This window comes from Juglans regia, chromosome 16 (genome assembly GCF_001411555.2).
Source record: "Juglans regia cultivar Chandler chromosome 16, Walnut 2.0, whole genome shotgun sequence".
In the NCBI taxonomy this organism is placed as follows: domain Eukaryota; kingdom Viridiplantae; phylum Streptophyta; class Magnoliopsida; order Fagales; family Juglandaceae; genus Juglans; species Juglans regia.
Genome location: NC_049916.1, coordinates 24,041,905 through 24,063,463, shown reverse-complemented (window position 1 = coordinate 24,063,463; position 21,559 = coordinate 24,041,905). Strand labels below are relative to the sequence as shown.

At 38.2% G+C, this 21,559-nt stretch overlaps 2 protein-coding genes across 3 annotated transcripts; one reads left to right on the top strand and one right to left on the bottom strand.

Moving 5' to 3' along the window:
* Positions 1-3,360: 3,360 nt before the first annotated feature.
* On the top strand, positions 3,361-15,282 carry LOC109006595 (E3 ubiquitin-protein ligase UPL3-like). Of its 2 annotated transcripts, none has more exons than XM_035686612.1 (18): positions 3,361-4,680; positions 4,918-5,028; positions 5,148-5,264; positions 5,354-5,524; positions 5,662-5,823; positions 6,117-6,365; positions 6,453-6,574; positions 6,683-8,114; positions 9,414-9,509; positions 9,701-11,230; positions 11,345-11,569; positions 11,673-11,777; positions 13,636-13,716; positions 13,816-13,884; positions 13,981-14,109; positions 14,271-14,393; positions 14,517-14,715; positions 14,952-15,282. In XM_035686612.1, the coding sequence occupies exons 1-17, from the start codon at positions 3,778-3,780 to the stop codon at positions 14,580-14,582; spliced, it is 5,691 nt and encodes a 1,896-aa protein (XP_035542505.1). In that variant the 5' UTR covers positions 3,361-3,777; the 3' UTR covers positions 14,583-14,715; positions 14,952-15,282. The 2 variants fall into 2 exon arrangements, with proteins under 2 accessions (XP_035542505.1, XP_035542506.1); XM_035686613.1 differs by having other exon boundaries at positions 14,940-15,282.
* A 768-nt stretch (positions 15,283-16,050) lies between these two features.
* LOC109006597 (beta-galactosidase 13-like) lies at positions 16,051-21,510 on the bottom strand. The gene is made up of 19 exons (XM_018985926.2): positions 21,146-21,510; positions 20,918-21,013; positions 20,474-20,586; positions 20,304-20,370; positions 20,108-20,200; positions 19,876-20,019; positions 19,642-19,736; positions 19,361-19,466; positions 19,182-19,266; positions 18,977-19,095; positions 18,720-18,887; positions 18,400-18,578; positions 18,159-18,268; positions 17,970-18,079; positions 17,783-17,890; positions 17,553-17,657; positions 17,193-17,338; positions 16,753-17,098; positions 16,051-16,640 (listed from the first exon to the last, which is right to left on the bottom strand). Exons 1-19 carry the CDS (start codon positions 21,323-21,325, stop codon positions 16,512-16,514), a joined length of 2,499 nt encoding a protein of 832 aa, XP_018841471.1. The 5' UTR covers positions 21,326-21,510; the 3' UTR covers positions 16,051-16,511.
* Between the last annotated feature and the right edge of the window lie 49 nt (positions 21,511-21,559).

Below are 21,559 nucleotides of genomic sequence, written 5' to 3'. Positions count from 1 at the left end.
AGTATGCGGAAGTGCCACTTGGCACCTCGAGGTGCTTTTTCGGACTGGGCGGTGATTCTGTGTGTTGGGTCTGCCGTCTGCGTTTGACATTGGTTCCAGCGTTGAATGGACTGTGGGCCCCTTTTGGATCTGTCTTTGACCGTTTGACCAAATCCCAACAATGAACAAACTAAAGAAATAAAAGGTTGACATTATTAAACTTTGGTGAAAAGAACGAGGCTTGGCCTGATATTCGCTTCTTTTTCTGATTTTTTTATTTTCATAATTATTCTCAATTCATTTTATTTAATAATTATAATTTTTTTAAATTTTTATATAAAATAAAATAAATAATTCAACTTTTTCAAATCTCAAACTAAAAATAATATTAAATAAATATATTCTAATAATATCTTATTTAACTTTTAATTTTAATCAAAATTCATCTCATCTCATATAAAAAAACAAACAAAGCCTAGCCTTTTTTATGCCAATGTAAATATTAAGACAACTTTATGGTCTATAAATTTTGTACAATTTTTTTTTTTTTAAGTGGAGACACTATGAAAAAAAAATTATATGGATTTTAGATGTGTTTTACTTTTTTTAATTATGTGTACAAAATTTACGCAAACTGACATATAAGAGTAATAATACACACATAACACTACTTTTGTTGGACTGCAATCAACGACGGGATCTAAAAGATTACATCTAAAATATGGAAACCTCTACCTCATAATAGTATAAAGATAAATTGAGATGCTGTTATAGATAAAATTGATTGAGAAGGTAAAAGTATTGGCCACAATGAGAATAAACAAAATCTTATTCCCGGGCTCTCTCATATCATAAGTCTCTAGAGCTCTCCAAGCCATCATCTTTGTTCTTGATTTTAGGTTAACTGATATTATACTAGAAGATGATTCACTACAAATAATTCAGTCCATCAAAAAGGAAGAATAATGGTGGACGAGTGCAGGAATAGTGATAAGTGATATTAAGCAAAAGCTCAAGAACCTCCTCGATGGATTGTGAACCACATAAGAAGAGAGGCTAATGTAGTTGCACATACTTTGGCTAAAAATGATTTACATATTTATGATGTAATTGTGGACATGGAATATTGCCTTTCATGCATTATTTATTTGTCATGAATAAATGACCAATAAAATAGTATTTTTCTAAAAAAATTAAAAAAAAATATCCACACGACATATTTCATAACACATGTTTTAAAATAATGATATTTTTATAAATTGATATTACTTATATAAGATATTCTATAAAAATGCATTTCATTTTAAAACATAGGTGTGTAAAATGTCAAGTAGCTCTCTCAAAATTACCGTTAATGTATTTTTTTTTTTGTATTTTTTATGTTCAAAAGTACTACTATTGCATTTATGTGTATTTTTTTATTTTTAATATTTAAAAAATTCATAAAAAATATAAATAAATTAGTAGTAACTTGGGACTGAATAGAAGCACCATGTATATATATATAATATATTCAAAAAATTTAGGCAATATATTAATCGCATCATGGTAAGTGTGGACATAAATAATGAATTTATAAATTAAAAAAAAAAGAATTTATGAATGTAATCTTTTACTAGTCATCACCCTTGAAAGGACGTATGTAGGACTCGCGTGCGAGATGTTTTACACATGCCACATAAAATGTGAAGAGCCGAACGGTGACATGACATGCATGCCGAATTGGTGCCGCAGACATCCCATATTGTCTTTTTATTGTTTGTTCTGAAATACTTGGACTTGTTTAGTAACAGTGTCCACTACCACACAACAACATGAGCTCAGCAGCTGGGAATTCCCCCCGGGCCCCTGGTTTCTCCCTGTTTTTTTTCCTTTGGTAGGGTTGGACTTGTCTAGTTATGCATTTAAGTAATTCCTAGTCATAATTTTAACTTAGTGAAATTTGAATAATAAGATGAGATGAGATAAAAATTAAAAGTTAAATAAAATATTATTTTTTAATAATATTATTATTTTAATATTAAAAAAATTAAATTATTTATTATATCTTAGATGGTAATTTAAAAAAATTATAATTATTAAATGAGATCTAATATTTTTTATATCCAAACCTAGTCTAGGTTCTACCATCCTTCTTCTTTGTGGCATGAGAGGAGGTGAGGGTGTTAGATCTTAGGCTCTGTTTGGATATAGAAAATATTTCATCTCATCTCATATTATTATTATAATTTTTTTAAATTATTGTATAAAATATAATAAATAATTCATTTTTTAAAATTTTTAAATAATAATAATATTAAAAAATAATATTTTATTCAACTTATTTAAAACTATTTCATCTCATCTACTATCCAAACCAACCTAATTTTATATAACTTTTAATAAAATTATAAGACTCAGAGCCAAAATATAGATATAAAAAATATTGTTACCAAATATTTAATAAGTATCTTGAAGTTTTTCATTTGTCTATTTCTCGTCTACAATAAATTTTATAGTTCTAAACCCCTATTTGAAAGTGATGTTATACCAGCCAGTCTTTTTAAGAAGCATGCGATGTGGTACTTACAAGATATCGCATGACCTAGGAAACTTGTCGCATGTCATTTTGATAAGCAATAAGAGAAATATTGTATATAATAATAGAATATGCAAGTTCCGTATACTTATTTAAAAAAAATAAAAATATACTATTAAAAGAATTTATTTATTTTTATGTGGGAAGGGGTGTAACTATCCAGTTAAATATGGATTTGGACAAATTTTGAAACTAAACTAGTATATACTAATTTTAAAAAATCATGAATTGATTCTGGATTTTTATTTTTACATCCCTATATGTGAGTATCAAATTTATCAATTTTTTTAAAATGAATACACGAGACTTACATATCTTGCAAATATATTTCTCAAGCAACAACGCTAATTTTAAATTTTAAACAAACGAATTCGACCCAATAAAAGCAACACAACAATATGGTCCATGATGATTAATTCTGGGTGGATGAGTGAATTCCATGGGAGTAGTGATTATACAAGTGAAAGGATGATGCCCCTGAACTCACATCTTTGTGTAGCATTTGATGTTACGATAAAAGATAATGATGTCACATAAATATCAACTGATTACATTTAAGGTAAATTGAAGAACACGTTATTAAATATTTTCAGATTATTTTATTATTATTAACAAATTATTTCATTATTATTTAACTAATATTCACAAAGATACTAACTCACCCGACAAAGACCGGGGCCTGGCAGAAGCATGCACCGCCGACGAGGCTCCTCGCCCCACATTACAAAAATCTCTATAATAATAATAATAATAATAATAATAGCGCATATTATATCAACCTATATATGAACGTCTTCACCTCTTTTTATTCGTTCGACCCTTGCCTAGTAGGGTTTTCGTTTCATTCTCCCTGTTTCTTTCTGTGTCTGTAATTCTACCCTAATTTCACAATTCTTATTGAAATTCACTGATGCATCACGTAATTGTATAGGTCTTAGGTCTTCTATCTCATCTCGATCGTTGTTTCTTTGTTGCTTTTTGTTTGGTTGATCGGAAGTCGTATTGCAAATTAAGAAGAACAATTGGAATTTAGGGTTTCGGATTGGGGAGAGGGGTTTGTTCCTGATTCTGATAGTAAAGATTGTGAACTTTTCCTGCTGATCGCTACGCAATCTTTTTGTGGTCAGATGCTGCGTGGTACCCGATCTTGGAGCGCGTGATCGCCCCGCCCGACTACGGGTGGCGAGCGAGTCTTGAAACCTCGGGGTTGTGGCTTTTGTATGGAAACTCGGAGCCGGAAGCGGGCGGAGGCCACCTCAGCAGCGCCTTCTTCTTCTTCCTCCGGTCCCACCACCCGTTCCTCCAAGCGCACACGCCTTCTCTCAGCCACATCGTCATTCTCCTCCAAGCCAGCTGCCAACGCCAACGTCACCGCTCAATCCTCGATCTCCACCCGGTCCCGCTCGGCTGCCGTAGCTGTCGTTAAAGCTCACGACCGACAGCCAGCCCCGATGGACTCTACCAACGAATCCTCTGGGTCTCGCCGCCGTGGCCGGAACTCCGATAGAGACAATTCAGATAAGGGGAAGGAGAAAGAGCACGAGGTTAGGGTTAGGGATAGGGATAGGGATAGAGATAGGGACAGGGATAACGATCGTAGCTTGGGTCTGAATGTGGATGCTGTCGGCTGTGGTGACGAAGATGATAATGATAGCGAGGGTGGTGGCGTGGGGATTCTGCATCAGAATCTGACCTCAGCGAGCAGTGCTCTCCAGGGTTTACTGAGGAAGCTCGGGGCGGGGTTGGATGATCTATTGCCTTCATCGGCGATGGGCTCGGCCTCATCTTCTCATCAGAGTGGGCGTCTGAAGAAGATTCTGTCTGGGTTGAGGGCCGAGGGGGAGGAAGGGAGGCAGGTTGAGGCGTTGACGCAGCTCTGTGAGATGCTCTCAATTGGAACCGAGGAGTCGCTCAGTACATTCTCTGTCGATTCCTTCGTTCCGGTTCTTGTGGGGTTGCTTAATCACGAGAGCAATCCGGATATTATGCTACTTGCTGCGAGGGCACTGACTCATCTTTGTGATGTGCTTCCTTCGTCTTGTGCTGCCGTTGTGCATTATGGTGCGGTTTCGTGTTTTTGTGCGAGGTTGCTTACCATAGAATACATGGACTTAGCTGAACAGGTTGGTTTCTTTTCTATTAGTTCTGGATCAGTAGGGAATGAGAGTGACAACAATAGGAATTTGATACTGTACTAAAAAGAACCAGATCTAATGCTGTCGTTAGATATTATATATTCATAATTATTTACCTTAGGTGGAAGCGAACAAATTTATGACCTTTAAATTTTATCCATGAAACTTATGGAACATTGTAAGTGTTGCATTGCGATATTCATGCTTCGTTATGATGTAAAACAGTCTCTACAAGCTCTGAAGAAGATATCTCAGGAGCACCCAACTGCCTGTTTGCGAGCTGGTGCTCTTATGGCAGTGCTTTCATATTTGGATTTCTTCTCTACAGGAGTTCAGGTAACTCAACTAGTGAAATTTCAAAGTGTTAAGTTGGCTCACTTTGCTGACAGAGGACGGTCCATTTTGCATGTTGAATCTGCACGACTGATTCTCGTTTGTCACACTCTTTGTTTCAGCGAGTGGCATTATCCACGGCGGCAAACATGTGCAAGAAACTCCCTTCAGATGCAGCTGACTTTGTGATGGAAGCTGTCCCTCTTCTGACTAATCTTCTTCAGTATCACGATTCGAAGGTAATGGCTATTGTTTCATATTTTGTGAATTAAACTATCCCCTTCTAGGTTTAGTTCCTTCTCATTGTGCGGAATATGTATGTCTGTAGGTGCTGGAACATGCTTCTGTTTGTTTGACTCGAATTGCTGAAGCATTTGCATCATCTCCGGATAAATTAGATGAACTCTGTAATCATGGTCTGGTTACGCAAGCCGCCTCGCTTATTTCAACCAGCAATTCTGGAGGTGGACAGGCATCTCTCAGTGCTCCTACATACACTGTAAGTGCAGCAATTAAGCTTTCAAATTTGATGTTATGTAGATTGGAAGGTTCTCATTTAATTGGGATTAAGGCTTAGTGAAAGATTTGAGTCTATGTATATTGGAGGTTTCTCATTTTGACCTCTGAGGCTTGCAGGGTTTAATACGACTTCTTTCCACTTGTGCAAGTGGCTCTCCATTGGGAGCCAAAACTTTGCTTCTCCTCGGCATCAGTGGTATCCTTAAAGATATTCTTGTAGGTTCAGGCATATCAACTAATGCTTCAGTTTCACCTGCTTTGAGTAGACCATCAGAACAGGTATTGCTTTTTCCCCTTGATGTTGGTTTTACACTAACAGGGTCGTTTTCATTGCTGTATGGGTATATGAAACATAATGAAATTTCTGCATTTTGACCTATGTGGAACTCTACTTGACTAATACACCTCATGATTCAAAATCTAAATAGCAACATACATTCTTCATTTTTTTTCCTTGATATTAGATCTTTTTATATGCATTTATTTTATGTTTTTTATGCTTACATCAGAGTCTTGGGACCTAGCCATTACCTTTTAAATATTAATTTTCTGATTTTCAATATACCATCCAGATTTTTGAGATTGTCAACCTGGCAAATGAACTGCTCCCTCCATTGCCACAAGGAACCATTTCTCTCCCAGCTAGCACCAATTTATTTATGAGAGGACCTGTTGTTAAGAAGACTTCTGCTGGCAGTTCTGGGAAACAGGAAGACACAAATGGAAATGTCCCTGAGGTTTCAGCTCGCGAGAAATTATTGAATGATCAGCCTGAGCTTCTTCAGCATTTCGGAATGGATCTCCTTCCCGTTCTGATACAGGTAAGTTTTTGTGCATCTACTGTGTTGCTGATTTTTTATTACTTGGTTTAGTTAGCTGATAGTTGCGTTTGTTTACTTTTCGAGCAGATATATGGTTCCAGCGTGAATGGTCCTGTTCGTCACAAATGTCTGTCCGTTGTTGGAAAATTGATGTACTTCAGCCCTGCAGAGATGATTCAGTCACTATTAAGTTCAACAAACATATCGAGGTATATGACTGTAATGAATTATGATTTCTTGATGGTGTGCTTGCAGCTTACACCATGCTGTGTGCAGGAATACTTATTATTACTTGATTATTTGCTTTGCTCTGCTAGTTTCTTGGCTGGTGTTTTAGCATGGAAAGATCCACACGTCTTGATCCCTGCCCTTCAAATTGCTGAGATTCTCATGGAAAAGCTTCCTGGTACTTTCTCTAAGATTTTTGTCAGAGAAGGTGTGGTACATGCTGTGGACCAACTTATCTTGGCTGGTAACCCTAATTCTGTTTCTGCACAAGCATCTTCCACGGAGAAGGATAATAATTCTGGCCCTGGAATATCATCACGCTCTAGGCGTTACAGACGACGGAGTGGAAACACCAATCCTGATGGAAGTGCTTCAGAAGAATCTAAGAATCCTGGTTCAGTAAATATTGGATCGCCTCCAAGTTCAGTGGAAATTCCTTCTATTAATTCAAATCTTCGTATGGCAGTCAGTTCATGTGCTAAAGCTTTTAAAGACAAGTACTTCCCTTCCGATCCCGGTTCTGTTGAAGTGGGAGTTACGGATGATCTTTTGCAATTAAAGGATCTTTGTATCAAGTTGAATGCTGGTGTTGATGACCAAAAGACTAAATCAAAGGGAAAATCTAAAGCTTCTGGGTCTCGCTTGGCTGATAATTTGGTGAATAAGGAAGACTATCTGGTTGGGATTATAGCTGAGATGCTAGCAGAGCTAGGAAAAGGGGATGGTGTTTCCACTTTTGAGTTCATTGGCAGTGGTGTCATTGCTGCCTTGCTGAACTACTTTTCTTGTGGCTACTTTTCCAAGGAGAAAATTTCAGAAGCTAACCTGCCCAAGCTTCGCCAACAAGCACTTAAAAGACTGAAGTCGTTTATCGTTGTTGCACTTCCTTCCAGCATTGATGAAGAAAGTGTAGCTCCCATGACTGTCTTGGTTCAGAAGCTTCAAAATGCTCTGTCCTCCTTGGAGCGTTTCCCTGTTGTGTTGAGCCATTCATCTAGGTCATCTAGTGGAAGTGCATGCCTTTCCTCTGGACTGAGTGCTTTGTCTCAGCCTTTTAAGTTGCGTCTCTGTAAAGCCCAGGGAGAAAAATCTCTCCGCGACTATTCATCAAATGTTGTACTGATCGATCCGTTAGCAAGTTTAGCTGCTGTTGAAGAATTTCTGTGGCCCCGAGTTCAGAGAGGAGAGTCTGGTCATAAGTCCTTGGCATCAGCGGGGAATTCTGAGTCTGGAACTACTCCTACAGGAGCTGGTGCTTCTTCTCCATCTACTTCTACACCTGCTTCCACCGCTCGTCGTCCTTCTACTAGATCCAGATCATCTGTTAATATAGGAGATGCGTCAAAGAAGGATGCAACACAAGAGAAAAGCACTAGTTCATCAAAGGGGAAGGGTAAAGCTGTTTTGAAACCTGCTCAAGAGGAGGCTAGAGGACCTCAAACAAGAAATGCTGCTCGCAGAAGAGCAGTGTTAGATAAAGATGCTCAGATGAAACCTACAAATGGGGACTCTACTTCTGAGGTACATTCTAGTCCTCTAGGTGAATGAAAAAATTGTCTGTTTGTGGGGGAAGGGGAATAAAATAAAAGGCACGGAGTTAATGGTTTAGAATGCTGCTTTTTTATTAGTTTAGGTTGTGCTAACAGCTATTTGTTTTTTCCCTTATCGTGCCTAATGTTAGGTTATTAGTGTGACCTCTCTTTGTGTATCATAAGAGAATTGAAAAATTAAGATAAATTGACGTAAAAGGTTTGAAGTGAAGTCCATATTTAACAAAATTATCTGGCACATGGCATTGATGAAAAGTGGCTTCATATCTGATATTGGTGATTCAGATATATAACACCCCCCGGCCCCCCCTCCAAACCCAAAAAAAAAAAAGACAACTTAGATAAAAAATTATATACATGACCATTTAGCATGTTGATATGAGGTATGCTTAGAAGCTCCATCATTGCTGTTGAATGAGAAGTTCTTATTCCTACTCAAAATGATTTGTATATCTACCATTGTATTTAAAGTATATTTATGGTTATGTACCTCATAACAGATTTGGGATATATTCTCTTCTCCCTTAGGTTGCAATTTTCTTTTCTGGCTAGCCAAAATTTGTATATTTCCAAACAGTCTGTTAATAGTTGTTCATCTTTTCAAATAATTCCTTGTATCTGATTTTTATCCGTTCGTCAATTAAAATGTGTAGGTATTATTGGATAATTTATTATTGAAAATAGTGACTAACATTAAATAGTTTGTTTGGTTTAACCATAAATCTTTTTTAGACACAGGATGCACCATTTTCAATGGTCACTTTGGTACATTGAAAATCACTACACACAAGACTTCCTCTAGTGCATTATTGTAAGTTGTGGCATCTTATTTCAAAATTCAATTCGGATATCCTATGAATTATGGGATGTAATATATGAGTGTCAGGGTATTGTATGAGCTGTAGGCATTTCAACATGCTGCTGCTTCTGGTTGGTTAAAAAAAATATCTTGTGCAAGGTTAGACAATGGTAGTTGCTTTAGGATTTGAGTAAAGCTAGGAACTAAGAGATAGGCATTTTCCAGCATAGGGATAGTGCACAAATAAAAATTTCTTTGCGGGACTGCTAAGGTTGGGGTACTTCTTAATCGGTGTAAATGTTATTTCCGGGACTTGTAATGGTTGGTTAACAAAGCTTCCGGGACTTGGTAGTTGCAGACCTTCTCTACATTAATTCAAAATATATCAAATTTCTTTTGTCTATTTCTTTATGATACATTACTCCTGAATAGCAGTTTTCTTCCATCAACATTTTTAAAACTCTCTTGCAGGACGAGGAATTGGATATATCTCCTGTTGAGATTGATGAGGCATTGGTGATTGAGGATGATGACATCTCAGATGATGAGGACGATGACCATGAAGATGTAGGTTTCTTGATCTTGTTTTTTTTTTTTCTAGCTTTCTTCAGAGTTGGAGGATGCATACTTCATATTGTATATGCTACTCGACTATATGGTGTGAAGGTGGCAGAGCAGTCTTCTATTGTATGTAGTATGGCATGTCGTGGAGTCATTTGCGGATTTTTGCTTATATTATTGTCTTTGTTTTCTTCCAGGTGCTAAGAGATGATTCACTTCCTGTGTGCATCCCTGACAAAGTACATGATGTAAAATTGGGTGACTCAGCAGAGGATAGTTTTGTTGCTCCTGCAGCAAGTGATAGCCAAACTAATCCAGTGTCTGGTTCTAGCAGCAGAGCTGCTACAGTTAAGGGTTCTGATTCTGCTGATTTTAGGAGTGGTAATTCATATGGTTCAAGGGGTGCCATGTCATTTGCTGCTGCTGCCATGGCTGGCCTTGGAGCTGGTAATGTTAGAGGTATTAGGGGAGGCAGAGATAGGCAAGGACGCCCTCAGTATGGAAGTTTTAATGATCCTCCAAAATTAATATTTACAGCTGGTGGGAGGCAGCTCAATAAGCATTTGACTATCTATCAGGCTGTTCAGCGACAGCTTGTACTGGATGAGGAGGATGATGACAGGTATGCTGGCAGTGATCTCATATCTAATGATGGAAGCAGGCTGTGGAGTGATATTTACACTATCACATATCATAGAGCAGAAAGCCAAGCTGATAGGGCATCTGTTGGAGGATCTTGTTCTAATAATGTATCAAAATCTACCAAATCTGGTCCTGCTTCTACTTCTAACTCGGATGCCCAGTTACATCGAATGTCACTTCTAGACAGTATCTTGCAGGGAGAACTTCCTTGTGATCTGGAAAAATCCAATCCTACTTTCAATATATTGGCTCTTTTGCGTGTATTAGAGGGTTTGAACCAACTTGCACCTCGTTTGAGAGCCCAGATAGCATGTGATGATTTTGCTGAGGGAAAAGTCGCTAGTCTGAATGAGCTGAATACGACTTGTGGCAGAGTTTCTTCAGAGGAATTTACTAACAGCAAGCTCACTCCTAAACTAGCTCGACAAATTCAAGATGCGCTTGCACTGTGCAGTGGTAGTCTTCCCTCCTGGTGCTACCAGTTGACAAAAGCATGTCCCTTCTTATTTCCTTTTGAGATCCGGCGACAGTACTTCTATTCAACTGCTTTTGGGCTATCTCGCGCTCTATACCGTCTTCAGCAACAGCAGGGTGCTGATGGTCATGGATCAGCAAATGAAAGAGAGGTGAGGGTTGGGAGATTGCGGCGCCAAAAGGTCCGTGTCTCCAGAAATCACATTTTGGATTCTGCTGCAAAAGTAATGGAGATGTATTGTAGCCAGAAGGCTGTGCTTGAGGTAGAATATTTTGGTGAAGTCGGCACGGGTTTGGGTCCAACCCTTGAATTCTACACTCTTTTAAGTCATGACCTTCAAAAAGTTGGACTTCAAATGTGGAGAACAAATGCTTCCTTGGGGACACCAAATGGAAAAACAAACAATGCTGATGGGGACCTTGTTCTAGCCCCTCTTGGGTTGTTCCCTCGTCCTTGGCCTCCAAATGCTGATGCTTCTGATGGTAATCAGTTTTCTAAAGTCATCGAGTATTTCCGGTTGGTAGGGCGTGTGATGGCCAAAGCTCTTGAAGATGGACGGTTACTGGACCTGCCACTGTCAACAGCATTTTTCAAGCTTGTGCTTGGTCAAGTAAGCTTATTTCATTATGAGACATTCTTACCTTTTCTTGGTCAAAATTAAATGTTGCTATTTATTGTCTACCTCTGTTTTGGTTAAGATAATCAGCTTTCTAATTCATTTCAGGAGCTTGATTTGCATGATATTCTTACTTTCGATGCTGAGCTAGGGAAGACTTTCCAAGAATTGCATGTCATTGTTTGTCGGAAACAATATCTAGAATCAACTAGCGGTGATAATAGTGATGCAATTATGGATTTACGTTTTCGAGGGGCACCAATAGAAGATCTCTGCTTCGATTTTACACTTCCTGGTTACCCAGAGTATATTTTGAAATCTGGAGACGAAAATGTAGGCAACATACATTTCTTGAGAATATATATGTTCTGCATGTCATTTCTTTGTTCTTTTCTCTTTTCCAGTGAAGGTTTATCTTATGCATGCCAATTCCCAGGTTGATATTTATAACTTGGAGGAGTATATTTCCTTGGTAGTTGATGCGACTGTCAAGACTGGAATAATGCGGCAAATGGAAGCATTTAGAGCAGGGTTCAATCAGGTTGAGTTCCTATCCCGACCTTCATTGAGTTAGTAATCCAAAGATTGCTATATTTTTATATATTCATGAGCTTGTTTCGGATTTTCTTGCACTTCATTAGTCCAATATTGGGTCTATTAAAATTTTCTTCTCTATTGAAGTTGATTTCCATTGCTTTTATGTAGCTTGGACTATCTGACTTGACGTTTGTTTGTGGAGGTTTTCAAATGCACCTCCAATAGCAATTCATGGAATTAGAAATCTCATTTCTCCCTAATTGAACACCTTTTACCAAATTTTTTATCTTAATTCTTCAATTTTAAGAACCGGGGTATTTGGATTTGGGTTTATGTGCTTTGAGTTATGTTGTGAAGGTTTCCTAATGCAACTAAAATTAAAGTTTATGCAAGTAATTCATTAAAAACCTGTCCATTGACTAGGAAATAATTTAAAGACTCCTCACATACTGATCTAATTTTATTTTTCCCTGTTGCTATGATAATTTTGTACCTGTATTTTTTTTTTTTTGTACATGCGTTTGAATATCTTCTTTAATCAGTCAACAACACATATTTAATGATAAACAATCAACAAACCAACTCATAATTTTTTTTTCTCGGTAACAAACCAACTCATATTGAACATCACATACACTCCCTTTGAAATTCCACCTGCACATAGTCATAAGCTGTTTCTGTAATTTTTTTGATGATGAGGACCTGGAGACCGGGCAAATGCAAATTATGCAACTGTATCTTTTACACAGTTAAACTTTGTGGACTTGCGCTTTGCCATTTGTTCTGTATTTCAGACATATTGTCACACTAGTCAGGTTCAAATTCTGCAGGGTGATGCTAGCCTGCAGTGCCATTAGGAATTTCACTGGTATACAATAACATTTTTTTTTTATACGTTCTTAATAACCCTTTTGGTGATAAAAAGTTCAGCCTTCTCCTTTCTTCCCCTCCCCCACCTCTTCTAGGTTCTCTCTCTTTGTCCCATTCATTTTCCACTGAGTTGGAATTTGACATAGGATGTTAGGTGAAAGAGCTGTAGGTGGTGCCTATGGTGATGGTCATGTGATAAATATTCTGGTGGCTGGTTCCAAGACATACACAACTTATTACTCCATGAATAAACCTCAACCCGACCAAAGATTTCGGCGTTTCTTCCGCAAATTGTAACCAAGAAAACCTTAATTTTCCTAAAATACCTGCTGCCAAGAAAATTTTCAGCAGCTGAAAGTTCTGTTTCCAACCAGTGGTACTCTATAACGTTCAATTTTTTCAAGCATGATTTGAGTCATAAGCCCTCTGGTTTATTTTTTATTTTTTATTTTTTATTTTATAATTTTAAAGCCTGGATATTTTCGTGATGGCTTTGAACCTGGCAATGGTAGTAATGGATGGCTAAACTTTGTCTGGGGCAAGGTCTTGTTTGTGGATATTGGAGAACTAGAGGAAAACATCCTGGGGCTTTTCTCCAGAAATTTAAGATAGAGTATGGAGTGTTAGATAGAGGCTGTGAGGTGGGCATTCATGTCACTGATAGAGATATATATTTTCTTTTATCGGTAAGTCACTGGTAGAGATATTTAGGAACAAGCATATGCAGATAAATGTTTATCCAAGTGTTGAAGTAAAAGATAATCTTTTAAGATCTCTTGTCCATCAGGTTTTTGGTTGCGATTTGTTCAGTAACTTTTAAAAATTCTCTCTCGGATAGAGCTTATTTTAGGGTTTTGACTATGACATATCTTAGTTTATCTTCTGATGTGTTTTCTTGATTCTGGATCTGCTCGTCTTTTTCTTCTATAATTGAGTTTCAAAATTTGATCTCATGTTAACCCAGATTTGTACTGACGCTGCTTGAAAATCAGGTCTTTGACATCTCTTCTTTACTAATATTTACTCCGCATGAATTGGATTACCTGCTTTGTGGCCGTAGAGAGTTATGGGAGGTAATGTTCCCTTGTTTGTGCATTTTTGCATTACAAGATATGATTGGAATGTATTTCGTAGAATGTTTGTGATTGTACATTAATTTCTTACTTTTGCAGGCTGAGACACTTGCTGATAATATAAAATTCGATCATGGATACACTGCCAAGAGCCCTGCAGTAGTAAATGTATGCTTCTCTTCCTAGATTTAGAAGTCAGTCCACTGGAAGTGAACCTTTGCTTGTTTTACATGGTTCTTATGGTGTTTTATGTGATGCTCTTAGTTACTGGAGATTATGGTAGAATTCACACCAGAGCAGCAGCGGGCCTTCTGCCAGTTTGTCACTGGTGCACCTAGGCTTCCACCTGGTGGGCTGGCAGTGCTCAATCCTAAACTGACCATTGTGAGAAAGGTAGCAGCACAGCTGATTTGGATTTAAGTGATGTCTTTGGAAGTTCTGATTCTGATTCATTTGCTGTTTGACACGGATTGTTTGAAATTACCTAAGTTGTTTAGTAATTCCTCTTGCCTATACATAATCATAGCGATAATACTTGCTTATCTTGGGTGCAGCATTCTTCGACTGCAGTCAACACAGCAGCCAATGGGACTGGGCTTTCAGAATCAGCGGATGATGACTTGCCAAGTGTCATGACATGTGCAAACTATCTGAAGCTTCCTCCTTACTCTACGAAGGTATTATAGATAGAATAAAAATCGATGTTAATGCTGATCTTTTACACTTATCCAGTTACTATTACTTTTTTTTTTTTTTGATAAAATAAAAATCTCTGCTGATTGGTTTAATATGTAATACAGGAGATTATGTTCAAGAAACTACTTTATGCAATCAGTGAAGGGCAGGGATCTTTTGATTTGTCATGAGTTATTGCGACTAACCAACCGAACTATGTATATTGTATCACCGCATTGATTCTCTTGCCTGAGATAATTTTGATGTTGGAAGTCAAATAATTGCAGCGTCATGGGCACCTTTCTAAACTAGAGCACAATGGAGGTCAGTTCCTAACTTCGCATGGTGGCTGCATACTCAAATTTTGTTGTTAGGGCCTCTGCAGTTAGTCTTCCATTATACTCTTCCCATATACTGAAGTTTTTCTCCCGGGAATTATCATTTCTTTCTTCAAAACAGCCACATTACATTCCTGTCAATGATATTTTCAAAAATTCGCCCATTTGCTTCATTAACAATGTGTATATTGGTGGTATAAACAAAAGCAGAAATGTTTTCAGGTTGGACCGCCATATTTTCAGGAAGCTGTAAAGGAAATTGGAGAGCACCTTTTCAGCTGTTAGGGCTTGTAAATAATCAGGAACTTTGTTTTTTTTTTTTCCTCAATGTTCAACACATTGGTGGTAGGATACGTGACATGGAATGTTTCAAGGGAAAAATAAATAATTTTGAAGAATTATTGTGACTGAATTTATTGTTTTATTTTTCCCCTAAATTTTGTGGTGTGCCTTCTGTCCTATCTGGATTGTACTAGGTATATCCCTGCTGGACCTTTGTGGGCAGTAATATGGTGTTATAGATGAACCTTTTACGGGGGTGTTGCTAGGGTGCTATCTAGAGTTGTTTCTTTCCTTGTATTTAAACAAAAAATAAAGAAGCGTATGGATCATGCCCTTCTGATAAATTGCATTGATGCCTACCTCTACTGAGATGTAGAAAAAAAATCTATGTACCTAATTACAGTAGTCTACTAAAAGTTAGGGCTGAACCTCTGAACTGAATGCTCCATGAGGGTGTGATCAGGTGTTCGTTCCCCTTAAGGTCGCTAGCAATTAATAGCAAGATAACACGAAAGAGGTGAGTAGCCCATTGCTCCATGGCACTCTTGGCCTTGCAATTTTTGGGGAGTATGTATGTTGTTGGATCGTCCTTTAGTTTGCTTTTTTCCCCGTGTTTCTCTTTCTCAAATGATATCTCTGAGGGTATGTCGCTTTGGTTTCTTTCTAAAGTGATATTGGCACCAAAAATAGCACTTTATAACCTCCTTAATTCGCGCAGTGTGCACTTAATGTCTTCAATAAATTCTACCTCTTTAGAGATTAACAAATGTATCTTGTTCTTAAAGAAACGAATCTAAAGCATGTGCTCCATAGTTGGGTGAAATGCTCACGAAGAACTTTGTTTATCATCACGGATTTTGGAAATAAGGAATGTTTGGCTTACAAAGAAACTTCAGAAAAGGCTCATAAATTGATGTTCCTTGACGTGATACATTATAGTGATACATTATATTACAAAGTTTGTAAATCTAATGTATCATAATCTAGTTACATTAGTTTGTGTTTCATTTTCGAGAGATCTATTTTGTTTTTGGCTGAGTAAATGAACTATCAAGGATCCAAAAATATATAGCAGATACAGATCATGGGGGATCAAAGACCTCATCCCATTTTAAAAGCGTACTCTTTTGTTTCTTTAAAGTGAGCTTGCTTTCAAATACAAACATTCTACTCCTTTCCCAAGTTTTTTTGATGTTGGCATTAAAATGGCAAGATTGAAGAGGTTGAAAAGGAAAAATGGGGTGTTCGAAATTAATGCCAAGATTGATCGGAGAGAAACCTGCATCTCCAGTGGATGTGTTACATGGTAATTCCGTATGTATACTTATGAAGGGGTAATGCAGAAAAAGGTGAATACAACCTTAAAACTTGCAGTATTTAAGAAGAACAAAACTTTAAAATCCAATTACCATTCGATTCTACTTTGCTCTTGAAACTACCATGGGCTTAATAACACAACCCATGATCGCAAACACTCGTATGACTGAGATCCGATCGTCTCTAATGTTTCTTGTGGTCGCACTTCACTTGTATAGCTAGTGTCTTCATGATATCTGGACATGCATCGTTGTCCTTGATGAAAAGTTCGCGCTCAATCGGAACTGAACAGCTAGTTTTTCCCAAGCAATTCTGCTCAAATGCCAATACAGCATTACAATTAGCATTTGAATTTGCTCACCAAAGAAAATGGTTTCACGTGACATCATGACAAGGTAACATTTGGGGAATAATGTATTTTTACCTGTTCAACAACCTCCTTGGTAATGGGAGCATTGCAGTTGCCCATTAAGAAGCTTCCACAGGAACCATAAGGATCACCATAGCTAGCAAACTCTACAGCAACAATCTCTTGGTGGTTTGGACACTTCAGTTGAGCTGCTGGCTTCACAGTGTCCACCACAGGTCTGATTTTGCTTTCCTTCCTCTGCCATGACTTCACATGGGGTGGATGATACTCAGTTATGACACTGCAGATTGTGTTTCTATTGACAAGTAGGATTTCAATGTCTTCTGGGTTCCCTTTCTCCTCCTCCAATACAACAAGGAGATTTTCTGTTGGCTTTATAAAAGATCTCGGGATATGGTAGCTGATGAAAATTGCAAAACATAATTGAGGAAAAAGAAACTTAGATTGCTTTTCATTAATATTTCAATCACTCGTTTACTTGTAGCTTTACTTACTCTGATTGAGAAGGCTTTCCGAGAGGAGAGAGGAAGGATATCCAGTGACGGCCAATGCTTTTACCATTGACCCAAATCATTCCCTTGCCCATACCAGTCATCCTGATAGCAACAGGGTCATTCCCTTCAGGAGCATCAAAATATGTCTGCAACAAGAATATGCATACAAGTGTGAAGGTTTTTGAAAGCCCACCACACTCTTGAATGTACTTGAATCTTTCTTCTTCAGTTTGTAATTTCCTAATAAAGTTTCTTTGACTATGAAAATTTAAGTTATTATTGTTGCCAATTTTCGAATAATAACCGTGATTTAGAATTCTTTATCAAGAGCTGCAATGGGACATGTTTCTCCTAGCATACCTTGTACCATGTAAGAGCTCGCCCTTGCCCATCAGCTTTCTTCCATTCTACCCTGTGTGAGCCTGACTGTGTGAACACCTTCATTTTTTCTCCCGTTAAACCAACCTGCAAAATGGGCAGTAGTTTTGAGTACATCACCTGTTGGTCATTTTCCATTAATCATATTCATTTTTTCTTTTGAAGTTCTCTATTTCAGCAAGTGCAGCTAACTTTAAGAGGCTCCTCTGTACCTGATGCCCCCAACCATTGACTGTCAGATCGAGAGTTCCTGTGTTCAAACCTAGGACAGTTATAGCACGAGGGCCTGCATACCTGTGCTCCATGTAGGCTCCACTATCCTTCATAGGTAAAGAACAGCTTGTAAGAGCCTTGTCTAGATCCCAAAAAAACTGCATGATAAAAAAGCTAGCTACTCACCGGTAGTCCCACCGTCATGCCAATCAGAGCTATATGGTTAACCCCGGCCTTGAGATTTACAGCATTCTGAAAGACAAAGCTCTTCTCATCGTGGCTTCCATGTGCCGATCCTGAAAACCTCAAGTACAATGAGCTGGATATGTGAAGTTTTTTAAGTAAAGAGAATGTTGTGCTTGATTGTGCGCTCACCAACATACTCGCCATTCACAAATGCATGCAAGGCATGGCCAAGACTTGCAACGCGTAGTACTGGGTGAATATCAGGCCGCATTGGCAAGTCACGGGGACCCAATTCTATGCTGCAATCAGAATATGCAAAACATGTCAGACAGGTTCATCACTGTTAGCTCCAGTTCGGAATCCTTATTAGAGTTAGACAGATCTTTACTCAATCTATCTTTCACTCACAAGGTGCTTAAGATTTGCTTACCTAGTGGTGTACCACGCATAGTCTGTGGTATCCTTAAGAAAACTATAGAGCTCTTTTGGAGTCTTGGAATCAACTGGCAATTCCTCGACAGTTGGGATTGGTTCTGAGGACATCTCCCACTTGAGATTCTTTGCAACCTTCGAGTTCTTCAAGTTCCTTGCATTGTGTTGCGATACAATCTGTTTTTATATAATAGAAGAACCCCTTAGACATTCCCAAAATCCAAATACCGGTAATTTAGGGGCACTAATACACAACCGAAGAAACAATCTGTACTAATTATGTTACAGAGAGACGATATGTAAGAGATGAGGAGTTACTGTTAGTGTGTTGAAGACCACAGTCTTGCAATCAGGGAGGATACTAATGGAACGTGGAGGCAGGTAATATTTCTCACCCCTGAAATCAACTGTTTCTGGCGATTTAGAGTTGTTGTTGGCCAAAAATGCAGCACAGACTTTTGTTCCGGGATTCTCGTAGAGTCGAGCCTAAATGGTAGAACAACTTAAAACATATCAAATAATAGTGATTGGAAGGAAGCTATATGTCACATTGTTTACTCTATTCGGATGCTTACTTCTGTATGCTTGCCCAAAACTTGGACGCCATGTTCACCCCAAAGCAGAGCCTTCTTGCATAAATTTAGAGCCTTGTGCAAGTCCTTAAGGTGGCTCCATTTGGGTTCCCTCTGCAAACCTGCGTTAGACGTGTAAGGGCCCCATATGTTTGAGCAACCTTAGAATCATTGAGATATTAGAGATCCCAATACTAGAAATCTTTACCATATTCATCAATAGGAGCTTCATCATAATAGCGAGTTGTTGTAAAGACCGCGCTCGTTCTCCCAAAGTTAGTCCCACCATGGTACTGCAAATTATGAAGGGGATGTGCATTAGGGAAGAAAGCCTTTCAAGCAAACTTCATCCCTTGAGAAAAATGAGAAGGTCATGTATCTTCCTACCATATAGTAGTTGACAAGAGCCCCATTCTTTGAGAAGAAGCGGGCAACTGAGAATGCAATATCCTCTACTGCTCTTTGAGATGGAGGGTCTCCGAATACTCTGTACCTGTAATTACAAAGAACAATTGCAAAGCCATTAGCATTTCCATGAAGGTAAAAAACAGCTATATAAACCATTAACATGTGCGTGTATTTGTTTATGACATGCTCTTCTTTTCTTACTGCCTAGCCTATGACCAGCCATTAATGGTTCACTAAAGATCACCGAGGGGTACACTCACTGAGCAGTCCAGTTTTCAGTCCACAAAGAAGGCTTGTGGGGTTTGTTTGGGCCTGTGAAAGTGTCTCCGCAGTGTCTTCCATTGCATGTATTGATCTGCGCATCAAAGTGTGTACTTTTAGTCAAAATTACGAGGACTTTTTTGGTTGTTGTCTTAGTTCTCAATTCCTGAAAATCTTTTCAGAGGTAATTCTTTCGATCCCGAAGGTTACATTAAAAGATTTTGCAAACTCACCACTGGATCTGGAGCATCCTTCTGCTTGCACATGATCCATGGAACTTCAGTGTTCAGTCCCACTGCCATATTTGCTGCCCACTGAACATATCTGCTTCCCATATCTCTATATGCAAGTTGGATGTGATTGTATTCATTTTCAATCTGCGTTATGAGTTATTTTAAGCATCAAATTGATAAGATGGTAAGATCTCCTACGAAGAAAAGGAGCATTATTAGACTGGAACCAAACCTGTGACAAGATGATGGGCCCTCCTTGTGAAGCAAACAGTTTCTCCTCTTTCATCTTATCTATAATCATTGTCGCATATTTTTTCATGTATTGCTGCAAAAAGGAATAAACTCAATTCAGTAGAGTTCCTTGATTCTGGCATTAGATCTCCCAAAATAAATTTGCACCCTTAAGATGATGGTGCAAAATTGAGTACCTTGAATGGTCCATTATTAGAACGGAATATGATGTCAGGGACCTCTCTTAGCCAATATGGAATTCCGCTGAAGTTTAAAGTTTAAAACAACAGAATTTTAGAGGGAGGTTACATTGCAGCAAGAAAATCATATATAAGAGGAAGAAGAAAATGAGAAACCAAAGGCATACCCGTGATTCCATTCAGCTTGGATGAATGGCCCAATCCTGAGGGTCACATACATTCCTTGCTCCCCAATCAGCTTGATGAATTTCACCACATCATAATTTCCATTAAAATTAAACTGCCGAAAATTGGGAACATCATTGATGAGTTAAACTGAGACACAGAATATTTCTGATAGATGAATTGATCAGCACGAGTCGTGCTAGACAGAAGCTCCACACTCTGCACACCACTTAAAAAATATGTGATTTTACTTTTTTATCCTCATATTCCATATTTCATACGAGGGTAAAAGGATAAAGATAAAATTACATATTTTTAAGTGGTGTGCAGATGGTGGGGCTTATGTTTAAAATTATTCATTCAGCACAATGTCTGCCTTCAACACCATTTCTTACTTCTGACCGATGAAATCAGAACAATTTCTTGTCTGCGACACCATTTCTTACCTGTCCTTCCACGGGCTCATGAATGTTCCAGAAAACGTAAGTTTGAATCACATTCAAACCTCCATGTTTAGCCTTTGCTATAAGGTCTGGCCACATCTAAAATCCAGTTTAACAACACTACACATCAGTTTCATCCATTTAAAACTCACCCCTCCAGAAAATACTCAAAAACCCGAAAAGAAAAACACATAACAAAAGGATAGCTCAATAAGTTGACGTTTAAGTTACCTCCGGGGTGCTACGAGGGTAATGGATCGAACCAGAAAACAGAAGCTCTCTCTTTCCATTGATGATCAAAGACCTTCCATCATAAGTCACGTTCTGAAACTTGTCCCCGCCATGGCCAACTGCGACTGAGACTAAAAGAGAAAGAACGGCTAGCAAGAGCACGCGGCTTGGTACTGCCATTGTAACCCCTCCTCAACTAGAAACCGAACCCAGTTCGGAGATCAGTAGAATGATAAATAACTCCACAGAAAACAGCAAAAATGAAAAGTAGAGGAAAAAAAAAAAAGAGCTAGTGTGAGACAATTCGGGAAGCCGCCTTAGAAGGAGGAGGTACCCGAAAGCTGAAACATAAACTCCATGAAAAAGCCTCTATTGGGTCAACGAAATGGTAAATATAGAGGGCTTGGAGGAAAG

Coding starts and splice junctions, on each gene's coding strand:
- LOC109006595 (XM_035686612.1), top strand. CDS start 3,778: ATGGAAACTCGGAGCCGGAAGCGGGCGGAGGCCACCTCAGCAGCGCCT. Junction 5,265..5,353: donor TTCAGTATCACGATTCGAAG/GTAATGGCTATT, acceptor GTATGTCTGTAG/GTGCTGGAACATGCTTCTGT. Junction 5,525..5,661: donor TCAGTGCTCCTACATACACT/GTAAGTGCAGCA, acceptor TGAGGCTTGCAG/GGTTTAATACGACTTCTTTC.
- LOC109006597 (XM_018985926.2), bottom strand. CDS start 21,325: ATGGCAGTACCAAGCCGCGTGCTCTTGCTAGCCGTTCTTTCTCTTTTA. Junction 18,269..18,399: donor TATGCGTGGTACACCACTAG/GTAAGCAAATCT, acceptor TTCTGATTGCAG/CATAGAATTGGGTCCCCGTG. Junction 17,891..17,969: donor GCATGACGGTGGGACTACCG/GTGAGTAGCTAG, acceptor TTACCTATGAAG/GATAGTGGAGCCTACATGGA.